The sequence below is a fragment of the Cupressus sempervirens genome, chromosome 8 (assembly GCF_028749045.1).
Source record: "Cupressus sempervirens isolate cs-2001-9-10 chromosome 8, ASM2874904v1, whole genome shotgun sequence".
Classification (NCBI taxonomy): Eukaryota; Viridiplantae; Streptophyta; class Pinopsida; order Cupressales; family Cupressaceae; genus Cupressus; species Cupressus sempervirens.
The window spans coordinates 494,547,173-494,570,167 of NC_143125.1; the positions used below are offsets into that span (position 1 = coordinate 494,547,173).

Here is a 22,995-nt window from a genome sequence, read left to right on the forward strand (position 1 = left end):
TCTAAAAATGAGAAAGTAAATCAAGAGCATACTTGGGTTGAGAAAGTGTGATCCTAGCTGAAGACTATGTGATCTCAATACCAAGGAAATAATCAAGTAAAACCAAGTCTGACATAGCAAATCTATCTTGCAAAAAAGTCTTAACACTGGCAATGATAGATGAAGTACTTCATGTAATGATAAATTCATCTACATAAAGCACAAGTATCAAGTTTAAGTCATCCCTCCAAAGAATGTAGACATTGAAATCTAAATGACACCTAGTGAATCCTACTAATAGTAGGAGGGAATCCATCTTGGCATACCAAGCCCTAGGAGCCTACTTAAGGCCATAGATAGACTTCATCAACCTACAAACCATAGTAGAATCTTGTATGAACCCTTGAGGTTGCTAGATATAGATCTCTTCAAGAAGATCCTCATTAAGGAAAGCACTCTTCACATCCATTTTATGTACAACCCAACCATGAGCTGTAGAAATAGCTAGTGTCAAATGGATGGAGTTCATCTTAGCTATTGGTGTAAAGGTCTCAGTATAGTCAATACTAGAAACCTATGAGAAAATTTTGGCAACAACTCTAGCCATATACTTATCCACACTTCCATCCAATACAAACTTGGTTCAATAGATCCACTTACACCAAACCAAATTTCTTCCCTTAGGATTAGGAACTAAGTACCAAGTGTTGTTTTTCATTAAAGAGTTGTATTCTAACTCCATGGCCTTGTCCCATTTAGGAACCCCTAATGCTTCCTTAAATGACTGTGGATCAGAAACAGTGGCAATATATGCATGTGGAAATGATTTGTGTTGTGCCCTTTTCCTCTGAGTATTTGAAGGATTCCCCACCAATGAACCTACTAAATCAAGTGTTTGATGTGCCCAATGAGGTCTAGTGGATGAAGAAGAAGGAATATCCTCAACTGTTTGTGGACCTTGTGAAGTTGGTGTCCTACGAGTCAAAGTTGAAGGAATATCATCTTCGAAGTCACTATCATCACTATCATCACTTTCCATGAATGAGGAAGGAGCCAAACTTGGACAAATTTCCTCAAAGCGAACAATCCTCTCAAAGAAAATTTCATATGTCTCTAGATCCATGAGTTTTTATGCCTTAAGATGGTTAGGATATCCAAAAAATATAAAAGGTTTACTTTGAGGTTCTAATGCCTTCCTTTTTGTGGAGGTATCCTTGCCCATGCTAGAAAAACAAAAAAATTAAAGTGTTTTACACTTGGTTTTCTTCCACACCAAGCCTCAAAAGGTTTAATTACATCCAAGGCCTTATGGGGACTTCTGCTTTGTATGTAATTGGCACAACACATAGCTTCTACCGAAAAAAATTAATCTAGAGACTTATGTTGTAGCATACAAGTGGTCATTTCCTTAAGGGTTCTATTCTTCCTTTCAGAAACACCATTTTAGTGGGGAGTGTATGTAACTAAATGTTGAAGATCAATACTCTCATGAGTACAAAAGTCTATGAGCCTTGAGTTCACATACTCCCTTCCATTATATGTTCGAAGAATCTTGATGGCTTTCCCTAATTGCTTCTCAACTTGAGCTTTGAAGATGATAAACTTATCAAACACTTCACTCTTAAGAAAGATGACCCAAGTGTAGGATGAAAAGTCATCAATGAAGGTGAGAAAATAGTGAGCCTTTCCAAATGATGGTATTGGAAATAGGCTAGCTACATCACTATGAACCAATTCAAGAACAAAAGTATCTCTCCAAGACTTCCCCTTCTAGTCAAACTTCTCTTTAGGATGTTTTCCTACTTCACAACCTATACATACACCCTCTGAATACTTGACTTGAGGTAGACCTATGACCATATCCATGTTGCTAAGTTGTTGAAGGTAGTGGTAATTGAGATGTCCAAACCTCTCATGTCATAGTTTTCTTTGTGAATTTGAGTGGGTCAACAAGGCAAGGGAAGTGGACTTAGGCACAAAATAAGGAAAAGAATAAAGTCTTGTATCATGATTAGCCTTTCCAATTGCCACCATAGAATCATCCTTTAGATTTTTCACCACAACTAAATCAAGAAGGAACTCCACTTTTTTTCCACATCCATAGTGAGTTATTTGTTAGATTGAAAGGAGGTTGATGCTAAGGTTGGGAACATGAATAAAATCCTTGAAAACTCCATTGTCCAATTGAACATTCCCTTTTCCTTCAACTTCCACTTGTGTGTCATTTAACACATAGATGTAAGGTACATGTGATGGTTTCAAAGAGGAAAAATGCTCCCTTGAAGCACCCATATGATGTATAGCTTCTGAATCAAGAACTCATTCCTCGGAATTGTCTGTACTTGCTACCAAAGCTTGTTCTATACCTTTTGAAGTGGATGAAGATCCCTTATCCTTATAAGCATTTGACACATTAATTTTATGTTTCCTCATTATGTTTAGCAACTCATCAATTTTCTTATCCTTACACTCATGTTCATCATGGCCATTCTCCTTACAATAGGCACAAGTTTTCTTCTCCCTTTTGTTGAAGTTGATCCCCTTCTTATTGTTTTTGGAAAAAGACTCGCCTTGTTGTGAGGAAGTTTTTTGTGTGGAGGAAGATTGATGCGAGGAGGTAGATTGATGTGTAGAAAAATATTGTTGTGTGTCATATTGTGGCTTAGCCTTCTATTTCTTTTGCTTCTTTTTGGAATTCTTACCACCTTTATTTTCTCAATTCCCTTTATTAGCTACTAAGGCTTTGGACTTGAAAGACTGGAGAATTCTGATACTCACTAACTTTTCATGTTCTAAGACCAGCATTCCTAAAAGTGACTCGAATGAAGACATAGTGAAGGCACTTCCTATTGTTATCTTGTGAGTATTATAACATGAAACAAAAGCTGCATATACAGGAGGAAGATGAGTCATCACATGTTTGATCAACTTTCCATCCTTGACGAGTTCACCACAACCCTTAAGTTGTGCCCCATACATGTTTACTTGGGTAAGATAATCTTTTATGGTATCAAAATTCCTAGGATTCAATTTGAGAAGATTGTCCTCAATGGTGTACGCCATATCTTCATCTACTATCCCATACAATGCTTCAAGTTTATTCCAAACTTCTATTGGACTGGTAATGTTCTTAATGTGATATTTGACAGGATCTGAGATATTCTTTAGCAAGGTTCCTAAGGGCATTTCTTTTTTTGATGCCCAGTCTTCTTTACAAGACTAATCAACATTATCATTAGGTTTCTTTGTAGCACTAGTTACATAATGTAGAAAACCTTTTTCAACTAATGGTTCCTTTATCTTTTCTTTCCAAGTAGCATAATTATGTGGTGTTAACTTAGAAAAAGAACCCATAATGCAAAAGAAAGAGCACAATATCAAGGAGACAGAAGAACACAAGAGATGCCCCCCTTTTCAATCAATCAAATAATCCCCACCCCAAAAATGATGCTCGTGGCACCTGGCAAAATGGACAAAAGTAGACTTCTAATATTGATGGTTACACTAGAAAAGATGAAGCTAAAGCAGACTCAAATACATAAGACACCAGATCTCTCAAGGATCTAAACAAGCACAAGTGGTAAAATAGGTTAAAACTGACCAAATGCTAAAAGTAAAATATCTACTTATAGTTGCTCCATTTTGATATCAAATCTAGAAAGTGGACAAAAAAAATGTACTTTCAAAAAAATGGCACATGAAAAATGTCTTCGTATGAGCCTGAATGAAGCCCCTGAAGTTGTAAAATGCGAGATTGAATAGGTACAGTCACGAAGATCTACCCATTCTACAAAATGTTTCCACCAAAACAAGAAGACAACTACACCACTAAAATATTTAGTAGATTATACCCAAAAAAAAAAAAAAAGTGCCTGATTTGGAGTCTGGATGAGTGACTTATGGCCCTGCAAAGTCAGACTACCAAATTGAAAATCAATATGGTGAGGGGTCCAATTCTCAATTTTTTTTTGACATTGGCAAAAATTGAGCCTAAATTTGATAGTTTGGGTCTTGTAAAGGAAAAACAAGAGCCCTATGACACTCCAATGGGCATCAAATTTAATGGCTTTAGTAACTAAAAAAATGCAAAATTTTAATAAAAAAAAGTTACCAATTTTGTCATGGCAAGAATCCACGGATCACTATGCAATCAAAGATATCCACAAATCACTATTAGAGCTTTGTCAAAGTGGAGGGAAGTTGTTAGTGTAGAAATCACCTATGAGATGAGGTGGTTCAAATTTATGTAGGTCAGGTGCTCCAACATAAGCAAGCCTAGTCCAAATCTGATCCCTCCACCCACTGCATTGAAATCTAGAAAACCTTGGAGACCTATGCAATTATTTGCAAGCTTCTTGATACTATCTAGGAAAAGGTCCACAATCTCTTTTCCAATGGTATAATGGCTAGGTGCAAAGTTGTTAGATGCATCTTCTTTGTCACTTCTAAGCTGCTTTGGGTGAAAGAGCTGATGGTAAATACCAGTGCGCACCACATCTATAACATTGGGTTTCAGATCTACAAATACAGCTTGGGGAACATGCTTCCTAGCTCTAGTTTCACTAAAAAATGTATGGAAAGCATCATCCTCGCATCCAATAGTCTTATCGCTGGGCATGTGTACATCTTGATGGATCAATGAACTCTCTTTATGTTGGATCATGAAGATCTGATTAGTGGTGATATCAGCTAACAATTTGTTTGACTCTTGCAATGAAGAAGACTCCTAATTTGGATTAGGATTGGACATCTTGTAAATGACTTGGCATGATAGAAGGTGCAGATACGAATGGGGGATCAACCAAGATAGATCATGTTCAGGCCATATCTCTACCCTTAGATCTTGCTCTATGTGGTGTTGAATGGATTGTACAGGACAATATCAATGCTATCTCATGGATTGGCTACAAGCATCAACTATTTGTATGTGTAGGATGCAATGGTGAGGTTAGATCTTGCTCAAAATTCACCTAATAATTATGGATATATAGAGCTAAATCATGGCCTTGTAAAATGAAGCAAATGAAGCTCTCATTGCTCTAATACCATGTAAAAATTTGCCTAAGGTAATAATTCAATGCCAAGATCAAGAAGCTCAGTAGATAGCACAAGAAAGACGAATAGTGATCAGATGAGAATCTCAATAATGATCAAATTGATAATGGATATCAAATGAATACACACTAGAAGTTCATGTATATAAAGGCAACTATAATGACTAGGAGTCAACGAAGAGATAATCATCACAACTAAGCACATGTCCACTAAGAGTGGACTATCCTCCATTGTTCATGAATGTGCATGCAACAATGAGAGGATAAGAATACACAGGTGTATCTCATAGAGAGATGTAGTGGACAACACGTGCTCAACTGGAGTGCAAACAACTATGTTGTCTACATGATAACTCATATGAATATGCAAACTCCTAGGTGTCTACATGACAACTAATATGCTAAAGCATTAATCTAAGTAAACTTAAGTAAAGTGTAAATAGTAAATACGTATTTACACCAAGACATTATCCGTCTACCTGCCTTTGACTCACTTTCTATCATACTGGCCTTAGTTAGAGATTTCTTCATTATTGTCTCAATCTTCTTTTGAGATGCTTTCTCTAAGGATGTTTGATGAACTGATTGGGTAATCTCTTCATATGTTCCAAATCTATACTCAACATGGTTGTTCTCAGAGTTTAACAATAGATCAATATTTCCAATTGCTACATCATCACTTAACTCATAACCTAAGGGATCAAGGTATATTTCTCAGGGTTCTACTACTTGAATATGAGTTAAATATATATCAACCATAACACATATATCATTTTTTAATCTTTCTACAATTACAGGTGCAATTTTGAATCTTTGTTTCATCGCACTCTGAAATGTTTTCATGATCAAATTTTCACTATCCAAGATTTTGCCTTCTAGATTTTTCTACATACATCTACAATCTTCTCCAAGGTACATCTCTCACTACTAATAATCTCAATGACTGATAAGTATGAAAATCTCTTAAGTACATGAAAGAATATATGATTGATCAATGAATGAAATCAAAACACACCATTCCTAGTCCTCTTGATTTTCTCTAAGTTTTCAAGAAGTTGCATTCTCAGAATTTCACTTAGGTTAACTTGTTCTTTCTCAAGACAAATCTTATAAGCTACATAGATGAATCCTACTAAGAGTTCATCAATCTTAGAAGTTGCACAAATAGAATAAGCAATGATTCTACTCAAGAATCTTACATCATCTTGTTTAATGGTGTTGATCACCATGGCCTTCCTATTATAAATTTCCTTAGTGTAGCTTTCAACCTTCTTCTTAACAAGTTTCTCACCTATAGGTACACTGCCTTATTTCCTAAGACAAATTACATCATGAATAAGGTCAGATGAAACCTCAACTACATTGTCTTCCATCCACAATTTTTCATCATGAATTCTACTTAGTATGATCTAAGTCCATTCTTCATTGTCCAATTCTAGGTAGAAGTGATATTTGAATAGGTATGGTTCTTTCAAATGTTCAAATCCTAGCTTTACTGACATATCATGGTTAAAGAAAATTTCCATATGTTTGCTCATATACTCACTCCAAATAGTTTCAAACTTTCTATTAAGTTAACTTCCTACATCTTCCAAATATACTATGTTGTTCAGAGTAATATATAATGTTGAATTAGGGTTCCCTTCTACGAGTTTCATAGAAACAACCTGCAATTTTGGTCTTGCCTCATTCTCAACATTATGAACTACTGGAATATCCATGATTTTATCAAATACAAACTTTATCAAAGAAATTCTGTGGAGAAACGACAAAACACCTCTTTCAAAAAATAGGGTTTAGCTCCAAATTGGCTAGCCAAGTTGCTTCTGACTGCTCTATGCTTCTAATGTAATCACAATGAAGTGGTAATCAAGTTTGTAATCAAATTTATTCATTCAATTTGAACTTTCATTAATTATATACTTTGCAAACACAAAAAAGTCATTAATCACATTCTGAAATCAAACATTTGCTCCAAATCTTTGTTTGGTTTTCAAATGCTATCTATGGTTTATCATAGCTTCCTCACATCATGACAATGCTCTGAGAAATTCTCTATAAAAACATAATTTTCATCTTCTATAAAATTAACTTTCTCTATTATAACAATAACTCTTAATTCCTTCATAAAAAGTTCTAGTAAGCTACAAATTGCAAGTGAGCTTAGCTATAGTCTAAACTTATCTTAATACACCATTTCCCAACTTTGCTACCAATGGTTTGATCTCTAAATGAAATTTCAAACTATGGTGCTTTGAAGAAGCTTAATTCAAATTAGTTGAATCAAACTCAATCACTGACTTTGATCTTCCTATGTTGCCATCTTCCAACTTCTCTTGTGAGATGTCTAATAATTTTATGAATGCCTCATTGAGTTCTTCTTAAAGTTCACTAACTACTTTTCTTTGTTCCTCATTGTTTTTCTTAGTTGTGGAGTTATTCTCATGATTCCTTCTATCATTTTTGATGTTTCTTCCATTGTTCCTTCTATCTCTGAAGTTTCTATCCATTCTACAATACTTTGTTGTATGTCCAAACTTGTTGTATAACTGACATACCAGAGTTCTACTTCTAGCATTCTGGTGATCAACATGTGCATGAAAATTTGAGGCTATGTGTCCAAAGTTGTTATACTTATAACACATGATCTTCCTTCTTTCTTCATAAGGTCTTCCTTCTCTTGATGTCCTCTCATTAGATCTTTTTCTATCTATGGGATTAGTATTTCTAGACATTATACTATTCCTTCCATCATCATCATATTTAGGTTTCCTACAATTAATTGATTTATGACCCATACCATTACAATTATGACAATACAAATTTTTAACATGATTAAATGACTTATTCGTATAATCTCTTTTCATATGACCTATTTTATTACATGAAAAATACTTACCTCTAAATTCATACCTAGTTTCCTTAGAAGATTAAGCTTTCTTTGGTTCATTCAATATCTCAACTTCATTGTCTTGTACAAATTCTTTAGTTTTATCAGAAGATTGACTAGATTCAATCTTATCATTAGATTTATCTTTTCCTTTTAGATCTGATCTATTTTTAGGTTTCTTTGTAGATATGTTAAATAGATAACGAAGACCAGTCTTATCATAGGTAGGTTTTTTAATTGACATATAATCATTAAGCTTTTCTCAGCTAGAATAAAGCTTTTCAATTTTTTTCTTGCAATGAGTTGATTCACCTTTCACAATAGTATTTTACTTATGAAGTTCTTCATGATATTCTTTCAATGTTCCAAATTTAGATGTCTTCTTCACCAGACTTTCTCTAAGATCTATATTTTCAGTCTTAAAATTAGATTCAATTTTGCTAGGATCACTCTTCAAGGTCAGCTTTAGATTGTTAATTTTCAATTCATGCTTCAAGGTCTTGTACTCTATCATCAGTTCTAAATAATCATTATTATTGGTTTCAAATTCAGTAGATTCAGGCTCAGATTTGAGATGTTCAATCTTGTCCTTTAATTTTCCAATATATACTTTGGAGTCTTCATATCTATTCTTCAACTTACCTCTTTCTTCAGTAAGGGGATCAAACTTAAGCTATTAAGATAGGGGCGGTGGGGTGGGGTGGGGTGAATCAATATTCTACAAACTTTTTTCGTCAACTAGATATTATTAATTACTTTGTACCATGCATAAGAAAGTAAACAAATAATGTTGAATAGAAATAATAACCATGTATAAAGAGAACTCATACCACCTTATTTTGTTAACTAGGGAAGCCTTGGCCAAGGGTAAATCCTAACACAAATGATACCCACTAGATAATATAATGATATATATGTTCCTTGTAAGAAGATGGACCTTGTTAGTAGTCAATGAGAAAATTCAGTATAGAGAGTCCCCGTCAAGAGTCTTTGAATCCCCATTAGGAGATTCCAACCCTATTAGGAGTTGTAGTATAGTGGATGCAAGATGAGCCCACTACCCAAACATGAAATTCCAATTACAAGAAGAGCTCAATACCTAAACAAGTAATTAGTCCTTAGGTATATAGATGTTGCAACTTCTTTCTTGATTAATCTCTGACTTTAGCTCAATCTTGGATCACAAAATCAGGTTCTCAAAACTTCACATATATTGCTTTACATGAAGTTCACATATCACTTATCACAATACAATTGCACACTCAAAATACACCTATGAATTCGCAAGATGTCCTTTGCATAAATACCATGCCTTTTCACAAATTGCTGCTAGGTTGGTTAAGACCATAATATACTTTTCCAACTTAGAGTAAACATCTAGGATGTTGGCCCTAATTGGTCAAGTAAATATTTTGTAAACAAAATAATTCCTTTACTTTTAATTTTGTTGTTCTGTTTCACTGGTAGAACATGAATATCTCTTTTCCATATAGTTTGTATTGATCTTCTAGGTTATACACATCATCATCAACATGTATAGTATCTCTATCTAACTTTATTAGTCATAATATGACATCAATAACAAGTTACATAGAAAATAATACATTGCTATAAACCAATTTCATACTTAGACAATTTTTTGGGTGCCAAAAGATAAGCATCTTTATTTCTAAGGTTTTCTACAAGCATGTACATCATGTGTTACCATAAATGACAATAATTACATATCTTCATTTGCCAATTGTCAATAGAAGGAAGAGGAAGAAAAGAAAGAAGAAAGAAGAAAAAGAAGAGAAAAGAAAGGAAGAAGAAATGAGGAGGAAATCAAAGACAAAAAAGGATGAAAGAATAAACCACAACTAGAAGGTTGTGATGCATGAATCAGCATTTCAAGCTTAGCTTAAGCATGCTATTATAGAATTTGATAAAATAGAGTTCTAGTATTAGGCTGATAGTCTACGACCTACATTGGAGAAGTCTTCTATGATAACAATGCTATTTATTGTATCTGATGATGATGTTGATAAAAAGGAACTTATATCATTCCTATGAAAGCAGTTGGAGAAGAATAAAAAGGTCAAAAATCTTGAGAAGACCTTGAAAAGGGTTGTGGAGAAAATTGAAAAGTTAGTCATGACCAACGTGACAAAGAGGAACATACATGTAAGAGAAGAAGAGTTAGTGAAAGTTTTTAATGAAGAATATACACTACTCTATCATATATTCCAGCAACTCAAGTACAAATCAATCATGATGCACAGTTTTTTTGTATTGCATGCAACAATGTGAGAAATGATATGCACACCCTTGATACTACCATCAAAAAATTAAGAAGATGGATGGAAGAGGGAAGGAGATTGTATGGACAATGTCCAATGTCATATAATTATCTAAAAATATGAATGATGAAATAAGTTCAAAGGTAAGTGAACTTCACATATTAACATCAAGATTATAGCAGTCAAGCACAGTGATTAAAGAGGTTAAGGCTTTAGTTTCAAAAGTTCATGATGAAATCAGAATCATTGAACTTAGGAAAGAAAGGGTAATTAAATGCTTCTCTCTACTCAAAGAAAACCTAACTTTAAAGGTTCACAATGTGCAAAAGAAGTTGGAAAAATGCCTTGGAGGTAAGGCATCTTATGAGAAGTTTGCATACACTAATTTAAATGTAGTTGAAGTGGTGAAAGGCAGTAAGAGATACTTGGCAAAATGAATTTGAGTTGCTAAAGATAAATTTTGCAGATTGTCTATCTTGAATCTTAAATTTAAATTAAGAAGAGGTAGCAAATTTTTGTCTCGTATATAAATTTTGACACCTTTGTCATTGATGTCAAAGGGGCAGAAGTATATAAGGAAAATTAGGTATGGTATATGATGTATGTACTAAGGGGGAGTAGTACTTATATGTGAAGTATTAAAATAGGAGTTATAAGGAGACATGGTTATATATATAGTAATCCACAAATTTTGAATTTTGAAGCTTTGTAAATTTTTGTGAAGGCCAAATTTTGAAGAAAGTTTGTGTACAACATTTTGGGACTCAACCAATTTTCCCATATGTTACCATCAATTTAAAATGGGGATATTGTTGGAAACATGGCCAAATAAGGTAAGTTAGTATGTTGTTGGAGTTTTCATTTATGGTAACATATATCCTATATGAAGAGTTTGTACAATTAGACATGAAAAATTGTCTAAGTATAAAATAATTATCCAATAGAATAGGGATAGTTGTGATGAGTACAAAGGATAGATATATTATTGACATGTATGCAGTTAAGGATGTATAGTATAGTATATCAGGATGACATATGTAAGTGCACAAGTATGTACAGACAATACAAAAGGAGTTATAAAATAAACACTTGTAAAATTAGAGAACCAAAAAGAATAGAGCATAACACGAATTTGGTAATTATGGGTTAAATAATTTATTTTAACAAAATAATTATTTAACTATTTAGGGATAACATTCTAGATGTTAACCCTAAGAGGGCAAGAGTTAGTTTTATATTTTGCCAAGTGTGTGAAAGCTTTAAGGTTGACTGGTTAGTTTTGATAAAATAAAAAGGTATAAAGGAAATATTGTAATATGTGAAGATGTGTAGAATTTGTTATGATATATGCGAACTCATATGCAAGCTATATTGATGTGAATTTTGATGTATGATCATAGTTATGTGAAGAGAAGTAAAAGAAAGATAAGATATTGAAGATATCAGCAATAAAGAGGTTTTTTTAATCTATCTCTTTTTTATCAAGGAACTATATTGTATAATTGCATATACCTACTCCTAATAGGGTTGAACCAATTTCTAACAAGGTTGGGGCTTTTAACAGGGCCTAGTTCTCTAGCAAGGACCTTGACCTATATGTACATAATAGACTCCTAACAAGGTCAACATTCTTAACATGAAACTTTTTTTTAGTGGATCATTTTGTGGGAACCATCCCCATTGGGGTTTTCCCTTAGTTTGTTGCATATTAATTCACCCCCCCACCCTCAGTATTCCCTATTTCTAACACATTTTACTTATCTAGAATTTCAAGACACAAAATGGGTATCTTATGGCTTATGCACACTTACCAATGTATTTAATTGAATAAATTTAATTGTATTATTAAATTTTTCATCAAAATAGTAAACTAGAGGAAGATTTAAAATTTTGACTTGTATATTGTTTTTTACTCATTTTTGTCATTGATGTCAAAGGGAAAGTGTATGCAGTATGTATGGAAAGTTGTATGTATGTATAATGAGGTATAAGGTAGAGCATGGGAAAAGGGGGAGTACAGTGTAAAATATAGAATATAAATCTAAATGATCCACATTTTGAAATTGTGTATGGCCATGTGAAGCTCTTCACAAATTTTGTAAGTTTAGAGATTTTTGGGACTTAGCACATTTTCCGTATATGTTTCCATCAATGCCAAAGGGGGGTATTGTTGCAAATTTGGATAAGAGGATACTATGGATATACTTTAGTGTTTTTATTTATGGAAACATATAACTCGTATTAAGTTAGCAAGATATGAAGACATATTTTTTGGTATGAAGACTTAGAAAATTATCCAAGTGTTATGAAGATTAACTACTAGCAAAAGATACCTTTTTTGTTAGCACACTTCATTGATAGAATTTTTTCATATATACACTTGACAAGAGGTACTACAATGTATAAAGATTCCATATCTAGTAGTGTAAGTTATTCGAACTTGTACAGACAACAATATCATTTATTCACCAGTTACAAGTTTTCACAGACAAAACATAAATGAGTTGAGAGAATGATTACTTGTATTGAGGAATTATTTTGGTTGACCAAAATAATCAATTAACTATTATGGGATGACACCCTAAATGTTAACCCTAACTTAGGATGAAGTGATTTTATGTTTTGGGAAGCATACAATAAGGATGATGGATGAATGCATGGTATAGTTTGGTATAAAGGAAAGAGTTTTGTATGTAAAGTTATGTAATGACTATATAATTGAATTATGGTTATTGTATGATGTGAAGTTTATGTTACAATAGAGATTAGAAAATATGTTAAAAGTTTTGTGAATAGAGCTACAAAGGAAAAATCATATATTGAAGATATCAACACTATTAGAAAGGTTTTTGTATCTATGTCCTTTTGTGTGCAATATATATCATTGCATATGCATTTTTTAGCAATGGGGTCAGCTCACTATATTTGTAATTGTAATACTAACTCCTAATAGTGTTGAGGATTCTAACAAGGACATGCCCTCTAACAAGGACATATACGCTATATAGATGTAATGGACTTCTAACAGGGTCAATATGTTTCACAAGACACTTTTAATTAATGGATCATTTTGTGGGTACCATCTCTTCTGAGGTTTTCCTTTGTCCAGGGTTTCTCTAATTAATAAACAATGGTGTTATGAATTGAATTATTTTATTATAATGTTTTCTTTTAAGTTTAATCATATGTGTATGTTTAAGGATTGTTAAAGATAACCATAGTTGGGAAAAAGTTTGTGGAATATGGATTCAACCCCCCCTTAGTATTTTTTAATTTTTAATAGCAATTTGGCATGATTACTCTAAAATCTCACACTAATAAAAATGCCAATATTTATTCTATTGGGGTCTATTTCTCATAGCTTTTGATGACCTTAGTTTCATTTTGCGTGTTGGAGTTCTTAATCTTATTTGTGAAACTAAATATTTGGTGTTCGTGTTCCTTGGGAATGTTCTTTCTTAAGGTAATCTCTAATATTTATAGTCACTAGAGTAGGAGAAGCATGGGAGGAGATCCTTATCAAATTAAACTAGATGTATAAGGGGAGTATCAGTGTGATAATATTGTCTAGGAGATCCTTCAGCATGGTGAGATTACTAAGTATATCATGGGAATAAAGGGTTACAACTCAGAGCTCTCCCAAAAAATTGTGGAGACTTTGGATGATGGCAAGGCAATGGTGTGTTACATTTCTTTTGTGATTATGTTAGTCATTTTTTTCCATTATTTAGTTGGGCATGGAAGGAGTGAATATTTTGAGGAAAATAAAAATGTCCTTCAAAGAGGCTCTAGAGCACTTTCTTGACCTAGGAGAAAATATTCCTAGGCTTCATCATTGGTTTAATAGAGATACAATTAATGGGTTGTGGCAGCCCTATTGAAGCTCCTAATTCAATTCATTACTTGCAAAGGAAGGTACAAACAATTCAATTCCCATATTCTCTCGGTGTTAAACCATTTTAGAGGAAAAGATTATTTTGTTTCCCATTTTTTATTTATTCATCTCTTTCCCTATCTGTGGAAATGCAAAGTTAAATCCTCCCTACCCAAACACCAAGGGCTTTTTTTTAGACTCTATGAAATCCATTGGAATCTTTTGTTTCAATATTTTTTCCACCTTGCACCTAAGCTCAATAAGCAAGCTTTTAAGGTCATTTCTTCCTCAATGAGGCAAGCTTGCTACTTGATTACTCTCAAGACCTCCTTTGGTTCAATTGTAAGGACAATAAGCCAAAACTAAGAAATAAGATCTCCCTAAAAAATAGGATGAAAATATGGTTACCTTGAACGACTTCGAAAATGGTTCTTTCTTGGCTATAGAGACTCATTGGACTTCAAATAACTCTTCTTAGTATTTTACTTTTCTTTCCTCAAGATCCACCATGTAGCCTCCATCCCATACTATGGATTTAAGCTACTCTCATGACCCTTTGGCATCTAGGGAACCCTCATCAAACCCTGTTCCAAGAAAACAAGATGGCTCTATTGATTTGGCAACTATTACCCTACATTCTGTAAGATGACCTCTTGTTACAACAAGTTGAAAGCAATGGCTAGGTGGCTTCACTTCTAGATGAATAGTTCTTATAGGAATATTAACAGGGTAGAAGTGATTGCAAAGGTGAAGTGTAAATTAGTGGAGATGACATCAGATCATAGTGATGAAGTGTTGTGGAATGTTGGCCAGAAGATGGGTGAAAAGCTTTATTATTTGGAGTAGCTGGAGAAGTGGGTGGAGGAAATCTAGAATAAAGTTCCCTTAAAGGAAGAAAGAAATGAAATGGTTAAGGCCTTGGTGTCCATTATAAAAACATAGGTCAAGCTTGGGGAACAAATGAACAATTTTTTTTCCTAGAACAAATTGGGTTAAGCCAAAATCGAGGAGGATGTTGGTAGTTTGAAGACCTAGCTAGAGGAAAAATCTGTGAAGAGGAAGCGCAAGAAGGAGACTCCAAAAAAGGAAGAAGGTAGTCTTGAGGCCTCGTAGGGGTTGAGCAAGACAAGGCCTTTTTGTCCCTGTAAGTTCTCCTTGCTGGATAAGATCAAGCAGTTGCAAAGGTAATGGGTTGGTCTATGTTCTTGCCTTAGGGTGGTGTGAGTCGGGTCCCTATTTTTTGTGTGTTGGTTCTACATGGTGCATGACTTAGTCTATTGGATGGTGGTTAATTACTAGTTTGGTTTAGTGTGGTGGTGGTAGTGTTCAGTTGATGGGCTCATCAGTGCGACATTATGTTGTTGGTTCATTTTTTCTTACTTTTTGGTGGTGGTGGTGGCTTGCACCATTTATGGGCCTCTCTTCATGATCTTATTTTCTTGTGTTTGAACTTGATGTTACCAAAAATAAACAATATTACCATTGTTTTCTCCCTCATCACATAGATTAAATTTACTATTTATACTAAAAAAAACTTTTAACTTAAAAACATTCATCATAATTCTAAATTTTGTGAAAACCATATATTAAACCATAATTAATCTTTTAGTTAACTTCAAAAATTAGCGGGTGGGGGACATATACATAGTTGGTACGATTATATTCCATAGGTGATGGATTATTGGGAAAATGTTTGTAACAAAATGAGTACAAATATTCTAATTTTAGGGCCTGTTTGGTGAGCAAAATAAGAATACATATTCTGGAATACGTATTCTGGAATAGAACGTAGTCCTATTCTCCGTTTGGTTCAGCCAATATTTGATGGAAATTTGCGGACTCGAAAATTTATATTTTTTAAAATAAATAAAAAATGGAATAGATTCTACGTATTCCAATACCACCTATTTTGGTGGAATTGCAAAACCCCATTTTTGGGCCAAAAATGGAATACGTATTCCATTTTTACTTCATATTCCAATCCCGTTTTGGTGCATCCAAACAAGGAATTTGAAATTTTTGGAATATGTATTCCACAATAGATATTCCTATTCCGCTCACCAAACAGGCCCTTTTTGGTTATAGGTAGTGGTCCACAAAGGATAATAAGACTCGTGAACAAATTTGGTGCGAGCTTGTACGACTGATTGTACGCAGAGATGGACAGGTACGGGGGATGGAAATACAAATTTGGAAAAGCTACATTTGCATTCATTATCTTAATCTGGGTTAGTTTAGATTTGTGTATATACGATTATACGATTGAATTATTGGTGGTTTTCATACAAAAATTTGAGCCCTTAAAATACGCGAAGCACGATGATAGGTGAAACCCGACAGGCGTGGGCTTTCATGTTTTTGTAATGGCTAAAACTCAAGCCTAGATGCTGTTAACTACATATCTCAAGATTAGGTTTTCTTTTCGACACAAGCACAGCTAGTAAACAAATTGGAGTACTAAGCGAGCCTGTGAATCTACGTGTGATTAGAGAATTCGTACAGGAAGAAAACTGTTAAAGGAACGAATCCTCCAAACATTAAGGAATATTGGCCATAATCGCACCAGATGTTAAAAAGTTTTGTAAGTTGCAGAATCTGACTCTGAAAAATAAAGAGTATGTTCATGAAAGTCACCTTTCTACATGATGGGAAGGTGAATTGATTAACAATGGTCGAGTTCAGTCATGTCGTCATCATTTTTCATATCTCAGATGACACGTATGATGTTTTCTAGGCATATAGGGTTTGGGCATAACAAATTTAATGTGTTATTGTCTAGATACCCCTTTCATTTCCTTTCTTTTTAGGGTTGCAGTTCCACACGTTTCTTGATAGAGCAGCAAGATTTGTGGATCGATTGTATTTGATATGGTACTCGTTAAAATATCCTTAGAAATCTGAAGGCACAGACGAGGGATCTACTAATGCATCTCGCGAACAAAAGGAAAATATCATATTTCCTTTTGTAGAGAAGGATGCTTTTTAAAGTATAGATCTGGTTCTATTTATAGAAGGTGTAAGTTCTATGACTGGACAGATGCTGCAGGCACATTGAAAGGACCTACCCAAACTCTAATCTTGTGAAAAAAGTCATACCCAGGTATGTATTCATGCTACTTTGTAGGTTTTACTTTGATTAGGGTTTTCCTTTTTCCAGACTTATTCCGTTTTGAGTGCTACTATTTATCCAAGGCAAACTATAGATCTATCTTGTTTACAATCTATTTAATTCCTGTTTGCATAGAATAGCAATGCTGATAAACATTGGAGGATTGTGGGACAAACCCATTTCTATAGCTGATGATGAAATCTTTCCTAGCGACAGTGTAGAAGCTTACCAATCTTATGAAGGTTATACACATTTTAAGAACTTTTCCGCAGGGACATGTCTGGGATCAGATCTTTTATATGGTGTAAGAGCAATGGCTTCTGTTAAGGATTTTGATGAGATTTGTCCTGAGAAAAAGCTAAAGAGCTGCTCTGCTAAAACTACCGAAAGCCAATATGCCTTGAGTCATGGGGTCTCTAGTGAATCCAAACGAAGAAAAAGGGCTACTGGTATTCAGATAGGTAAGGATTTATCATTTGCTCCTTCTTCGAAATCAATGAGACTTTTGTCTGGAACTAAGTATCGGGCTAGTAAAGTCAATACTGCAAGAGGACCTAAGGACACAAGGGTGAGATTGTCTCCTTTTACTGCTGTTAATGTTTATGAGGTACAGTACAGATTAGGATATAAGCATCCGAGCAAAGCCCTAGATTGGCTTATAAGTAATGCACAAACTGCTATAGGTAAACTGGAAGAACCATTATATGGATCCAAGCTGAATTCCAGCTGAATTCCAGAGTCTGTGACCTTATCTCAAATACTTTTAGTACTTCGTCAGCTACAAATCAACCCATTTCAACCTTTTTTCAGACTAATGATGTTGTGACCCTATCTCAAATACTTTTAGTACTTCGTCAGCTACAAATCAACCCATTTCAACCTCTTTTCAGTCTAATGATGGATGCTCAACAAATAGCTCAATGGATACTAGTAAATCTGAAGAAGGGGGTAATGAAGAAGTTTTGAGGTCTCGTGGCTTCATCCATTTGGCGATCCCACGGCCTGTTTTAGATTGAAAAATTATCTCTCTTTCAACAAGGTAAATTGCTGCTGCTCCCACCAAGGCTATCAATCTTCTGCAATCTTCTTAATAAGCTCAAGTCTTAGCTCCTTCACATGTAAATATGTGTCCCAATAGCTTGTGAACTGTCTCGTTTTCAAGTTTTTTGTTTGCATGAGCAGTGTGCATTTGAAGTCTAAACTTGTAACAATCCAGCATATGTTAGATAGACTTTTATCTCCTCAATTCTTGAGACGTTCCTGAATTTTACTTTTAATGACACATCCCTTTTGCACCTAAGGTAAAGGTATCATTAGTATATTTGTATGTTTCCCAAGTGTTACTCCTATTCTATATAAAATAATCAATTTCTGTTACTTCCATCATTTTATTTTACAAGGACTCTTCTATTGCTCAGTTCCTGTAAGCTCTCTTCATATTTGTCACTTAATTCTCGACCTAGTCTCGGTCAGCTAACTTTTTCTATGTTTCTTAAGCCAGCACAAAGGATGGAATATAATGACGGGTTTCACTTTTACTGTTATATTACTTCATAATCTATTGTTACTCATTATAAATCTTAATCTATTTTTCATATATTTTAATATCTTTTAGTGATATTGTTTCTTCTCAACTTTTAGCTTATAGCTTATCTGTAAGACTTATTTATCTTACCTATCAATCTTATATTCAATTATATGTTCTACTCAAGCTTTGTTGTATTATTTTATCTATTGTTATTGACTTTATTGTTTTAAAATATTGTAAAACTAAGATATTAATATTCATTTCTTCATCTATATAGTAGACTAATCAATGATATTGTATTTTACCTTTTTCTAATCAACAATTTTTCTATGATTAAATTTTTTAGAATTATTAAGACCCTCTATATCCCCCTTATGAATTTTTGTCTTCTCACACTTTTCCATATTTCAAGGATTATAGATATTTCACAAATTCTAGAGCATTGTATAGTTCTATCAATTCACTAAAACAAAAATTGTGTTATACATATTATTCCTTTGTTAGGTCTTCATTTTCTTCACTTAGTGATATTTTTCATTATTTGTATTGTTCTATTTTACATAATATTAGCTAGCCATGAATTGGTGGCTAGTAAAATTGGATTATGGAATAAATTCCATCATCTCAAAAAGTTAGCTTCTCAATTTAAAATGTCTCTTAAATTAGTAGATTTTTTTGCTATAGTTTCTTTCTTGAATTTCAATTTAATGTCATTGTAGAATTTGAAATAACTTGCAATTTTTTTTAGAGAATGATGTTTTTAAAATTGTATATTCTTTCATGTGATCATATAGTTTTGTAATATGGCTATTAAGGTAGGGTCTTTGGTTAACTAAGAGTTTAGTTTCTAAAGGTGCATTCACAAGAATAATGTGATAAAGAAAAAAAAATGTTGAAAATGTTAATCCAATAGCTCTATATTCTATTATTTAATCAGGAACTATATACCTACTAGTTATGGTGTACTAATTGTAGTTATACAACTCGCTCTTTGTATCTATTATGTATTCTTCTTTATATGAAATTTATCACATTGAACATTCTTATTTTTTCTTCTCATACACAAATATGATCAAGAATGAGGACATTAAATAAAAGACTGAAAACAAAAAGATAAACATCGAAGTGGTTGGTTAGATTATTTATAATTTAAAAATGAAAAATCTTATGCACTTATTATATACATTTGCACTTCTAAAAGATACAATGTGCATTTAATAATTTTATTGCATCTTTCTATATATTTTCTAAAATATTTTAGTTTTCATATTGTGAAAATTTTAGTGCAGTTGAATGTAAGTAGGTGATTATCATTTAAAATCAATTATAGATTAAAATTTGTTAATTATTGAGATAAGATAATTAGTCTACATTTAAGAAAATATAGTATGTACTAGAATATTGATATTATGTAGGTGTGCTATTATAATAAAATATCATCAATATTAAATGTTTCATAGTGGGCACATTCAAGATTGAGCTCAAGATTCATGCATAATGTAGTATAATAGTACCAATTTTAATAGTAGTCATTTATTGTCGATAAGCCCTTGGTCTACCCGTGAAGTTAAATGTTCTTAAAGAGCCAATCAGAATTTTCTCTTATAATTTTCACTAATCAAAACAATTTAACCATATAAGCCCTTTTCTCGAATTTATAATTTGATTTAATGATATTTTTAAAATGTTAAAAATATTTGACATTTTTATTTGTATTGATGTAAAAATATTAAGGGTTTAGGTTTTCTTATAAGAGTTGAGTTATAATAATTGAATTTTTTGTTTTCTTTTCTACATAGACTACACTATTAAAATTATTTTATTATATTGTATAATTTCATATTTATATTTAGAATATTATATTCATATCACTTTATAATAGATATATATATATATATATATATATATATATATATATATATATATATATATATATATTATATTTATGTTGTTATATAAACATTGTATAGTTAAACTTATATTTATATTAATTTAATTTTATATTATATAATTATTTATCCATATTTATATGTTTTTGAAGTATTAGATAGCAACTAGAAGGATGGGGGCCTGACCCCAAAGTACAAAAAGGCTGAAGGATCAACCAGATGTTACCTCCCAATAAACCTAACCAATACTAGTTTTATACTTCCAAACAAATAAGTTCCAGAATAGAACTATCACCACCCTTAGTATAGTTATTTAGTAAATAAAACAAAAAAACATTTGAGCTGAAAAGAAAATTACCATTATCAATCCATCACTTATGTGTGTGTATATATGTATATGTATATGTATGTATGTATGCATGTATACATGTATATACATATACATATGTATGTATGTACATGTATATATACGTACATACATACATACATATATACATATATGGATATATACATGTACATACATACATACATACATACATACATATATATGTATGTATGTATGTATGTATGTATATATGTGTGTGTATATATATACATATATAGATATATACATGTATGTGTGTGTGTGTGTGTGTGTGTGTGTGTGTGAGTGTGTGTGTGAAGTAAAACCCCATAGAGCATTGAGTTCAAGGTGATTAACAACATTACAACAAAAAGTAAAAATATAACCAGGGCTTGCTGTCCTCATTCTTTTGAGGTGCCTCATCCTTCTTCTCCTTAGGCTCATCCATGTTCACATCCACCCCCTCTTCTTTGACAGTTTTTTCCATAAGCATGTTTAGCTAGTCCTCTGCTAGGAAGTCATAGATGGAGTGGGTAGTCTTGCTCTGCCTTCCCAAGTCTTTCTTGTCCTTATTTACCTATAGGAAATAAAAGGTGATGGAATTGGAATGCATAACTTTTGTGGAAATTTTTTGTTGAAGTGCCAAATTTTTGATAGATGCCAATGTGATAGTCCATTATCTCCTTGATCAACTATTCCATCCTATCGAGTCAAATCTTGCTTTGAATTTGACCATGGCTATGCTTCCCTTTTTTCACCCCACCTTTGGGAGTACCTTTCATGGGGGAGGTGATGTCCTACCCCTACTACTAGTTAGAGAAGGGGCAACATCAAGGGTATCAAACATGCAAGAGGGACTAGGAGGGCAAAAGATAGGTTTCTTCCCAATGTCTTGGTGAGGTCTCTTTCTCTTGGTGGGTTTTATGTCACTCTTGATAGACTCAGAGCTAAAAGAATGTTTGGTTGGAGGACTTCAATTTCTCTAATTGGAGACATTTGCTAGTTCTCCCAGCATGCTTCTTGCAATTCCTCGTTTCCATATTTGAATCAATGATGCTAATTTTTTCCTCAAGGATAGGGGTTTTCTTATTTTTTTATGAATGGATTGAGGGACAGGGTCCAAAGAAATTCAGGGAATGATAGTAGCTTCCTAGTTGACTAGAAGTGGCAGGTTTAGGGAAAGGTGGTAGATATGCAATTTATTCATGAAACGCTGGTGAATGAGATAAAGGGTTTACCCTCTTCTTTCTTTTTCCTAGCCTTGTAGATATTGTCTTCCATAGAATTTAGAAAGAAAAATAGAAAGGAGGTTTTTGAAATGGTTGAGAATGAGGAAATAATAGTAATAAAGTACCTGAAAGTGATCCTCAAGGGTGATATATCTCATGATGGCATAGCAGATATTATCCCAGGGCTTAGGAAGATCTTCTCTAGAGAACATACCAGGGATTTGAACCGATTCCTCATCAAACTTGAAGAACTTCTGCAGACTGGTTTCATCATATTCATATTTATATGTTATTCAATGCAATTTATAAGTAATATTATATATTATATATAACTATGTATATTTAAATTATTTTCCCTATATTTTTATATTATTTAAATTGAATTATACTTGTTATAATATAATTATTTTCATTATACATTATAATGTATTGCATTTAAATTTATATATCACTTTAAAAAATGAAAATAAAGCTTTTACTATGAAATTGAGATCAATTACAAAATAGGTGTTATATATAATTGAAATCCAAATTTAATCTTGATAATATATAAGACTTTTAAAATACATTAATCATCTTCAAGTATAAATTATATTAATTTATAAAGAAATACACTTCTTTTATGTTTGTTAACTTGACCTAAAAGAGTTATTTTAATATTAGATATATATTATATAATTAGAAATTGAAATTTAATCTCGAATATTAGAAATTGTAATTAGTATTTAGAAAATACACAAATTATCCTGAAGTATAACTTAAAGTTGTGGTAATTATTATTTTGCTAGTTAAAATATCTTAATCTTTAATGATTATGTAGC

The 22,995-nt window shown here is 32.8% G+C and overlaps 1 protein-coding gene across 1 annotated transcript; it reads left to right on the forward strand.

Annotated features, from left to right (window-relative positions):
- Window positions 1-16,881: 16,881 nt before the first annotated feature.
- On the forward strand, window positions 16,882-18,576 carry LOC149543362 (uncharacterized). The gene is made up of 2 exons (XM_089796278.1): window positions 16,882-17,176; window positions 17,321-18,576. Exon 2 carries the CDS (start codon window positions 17,328-17,330, stop codon window positions 17,913-17,915), a length of 588 nt encoding a protein of 195 aa, XP_089652404.1. The 5' UTR covers window positions 16,882-17,176; window positions 17,321-17,327; the 3' UTR covers window positions 17,916-18,576.
- The last annotated feature ends 4,419 nt before the right edge of the window (window positions 18,577-22,995 follow it).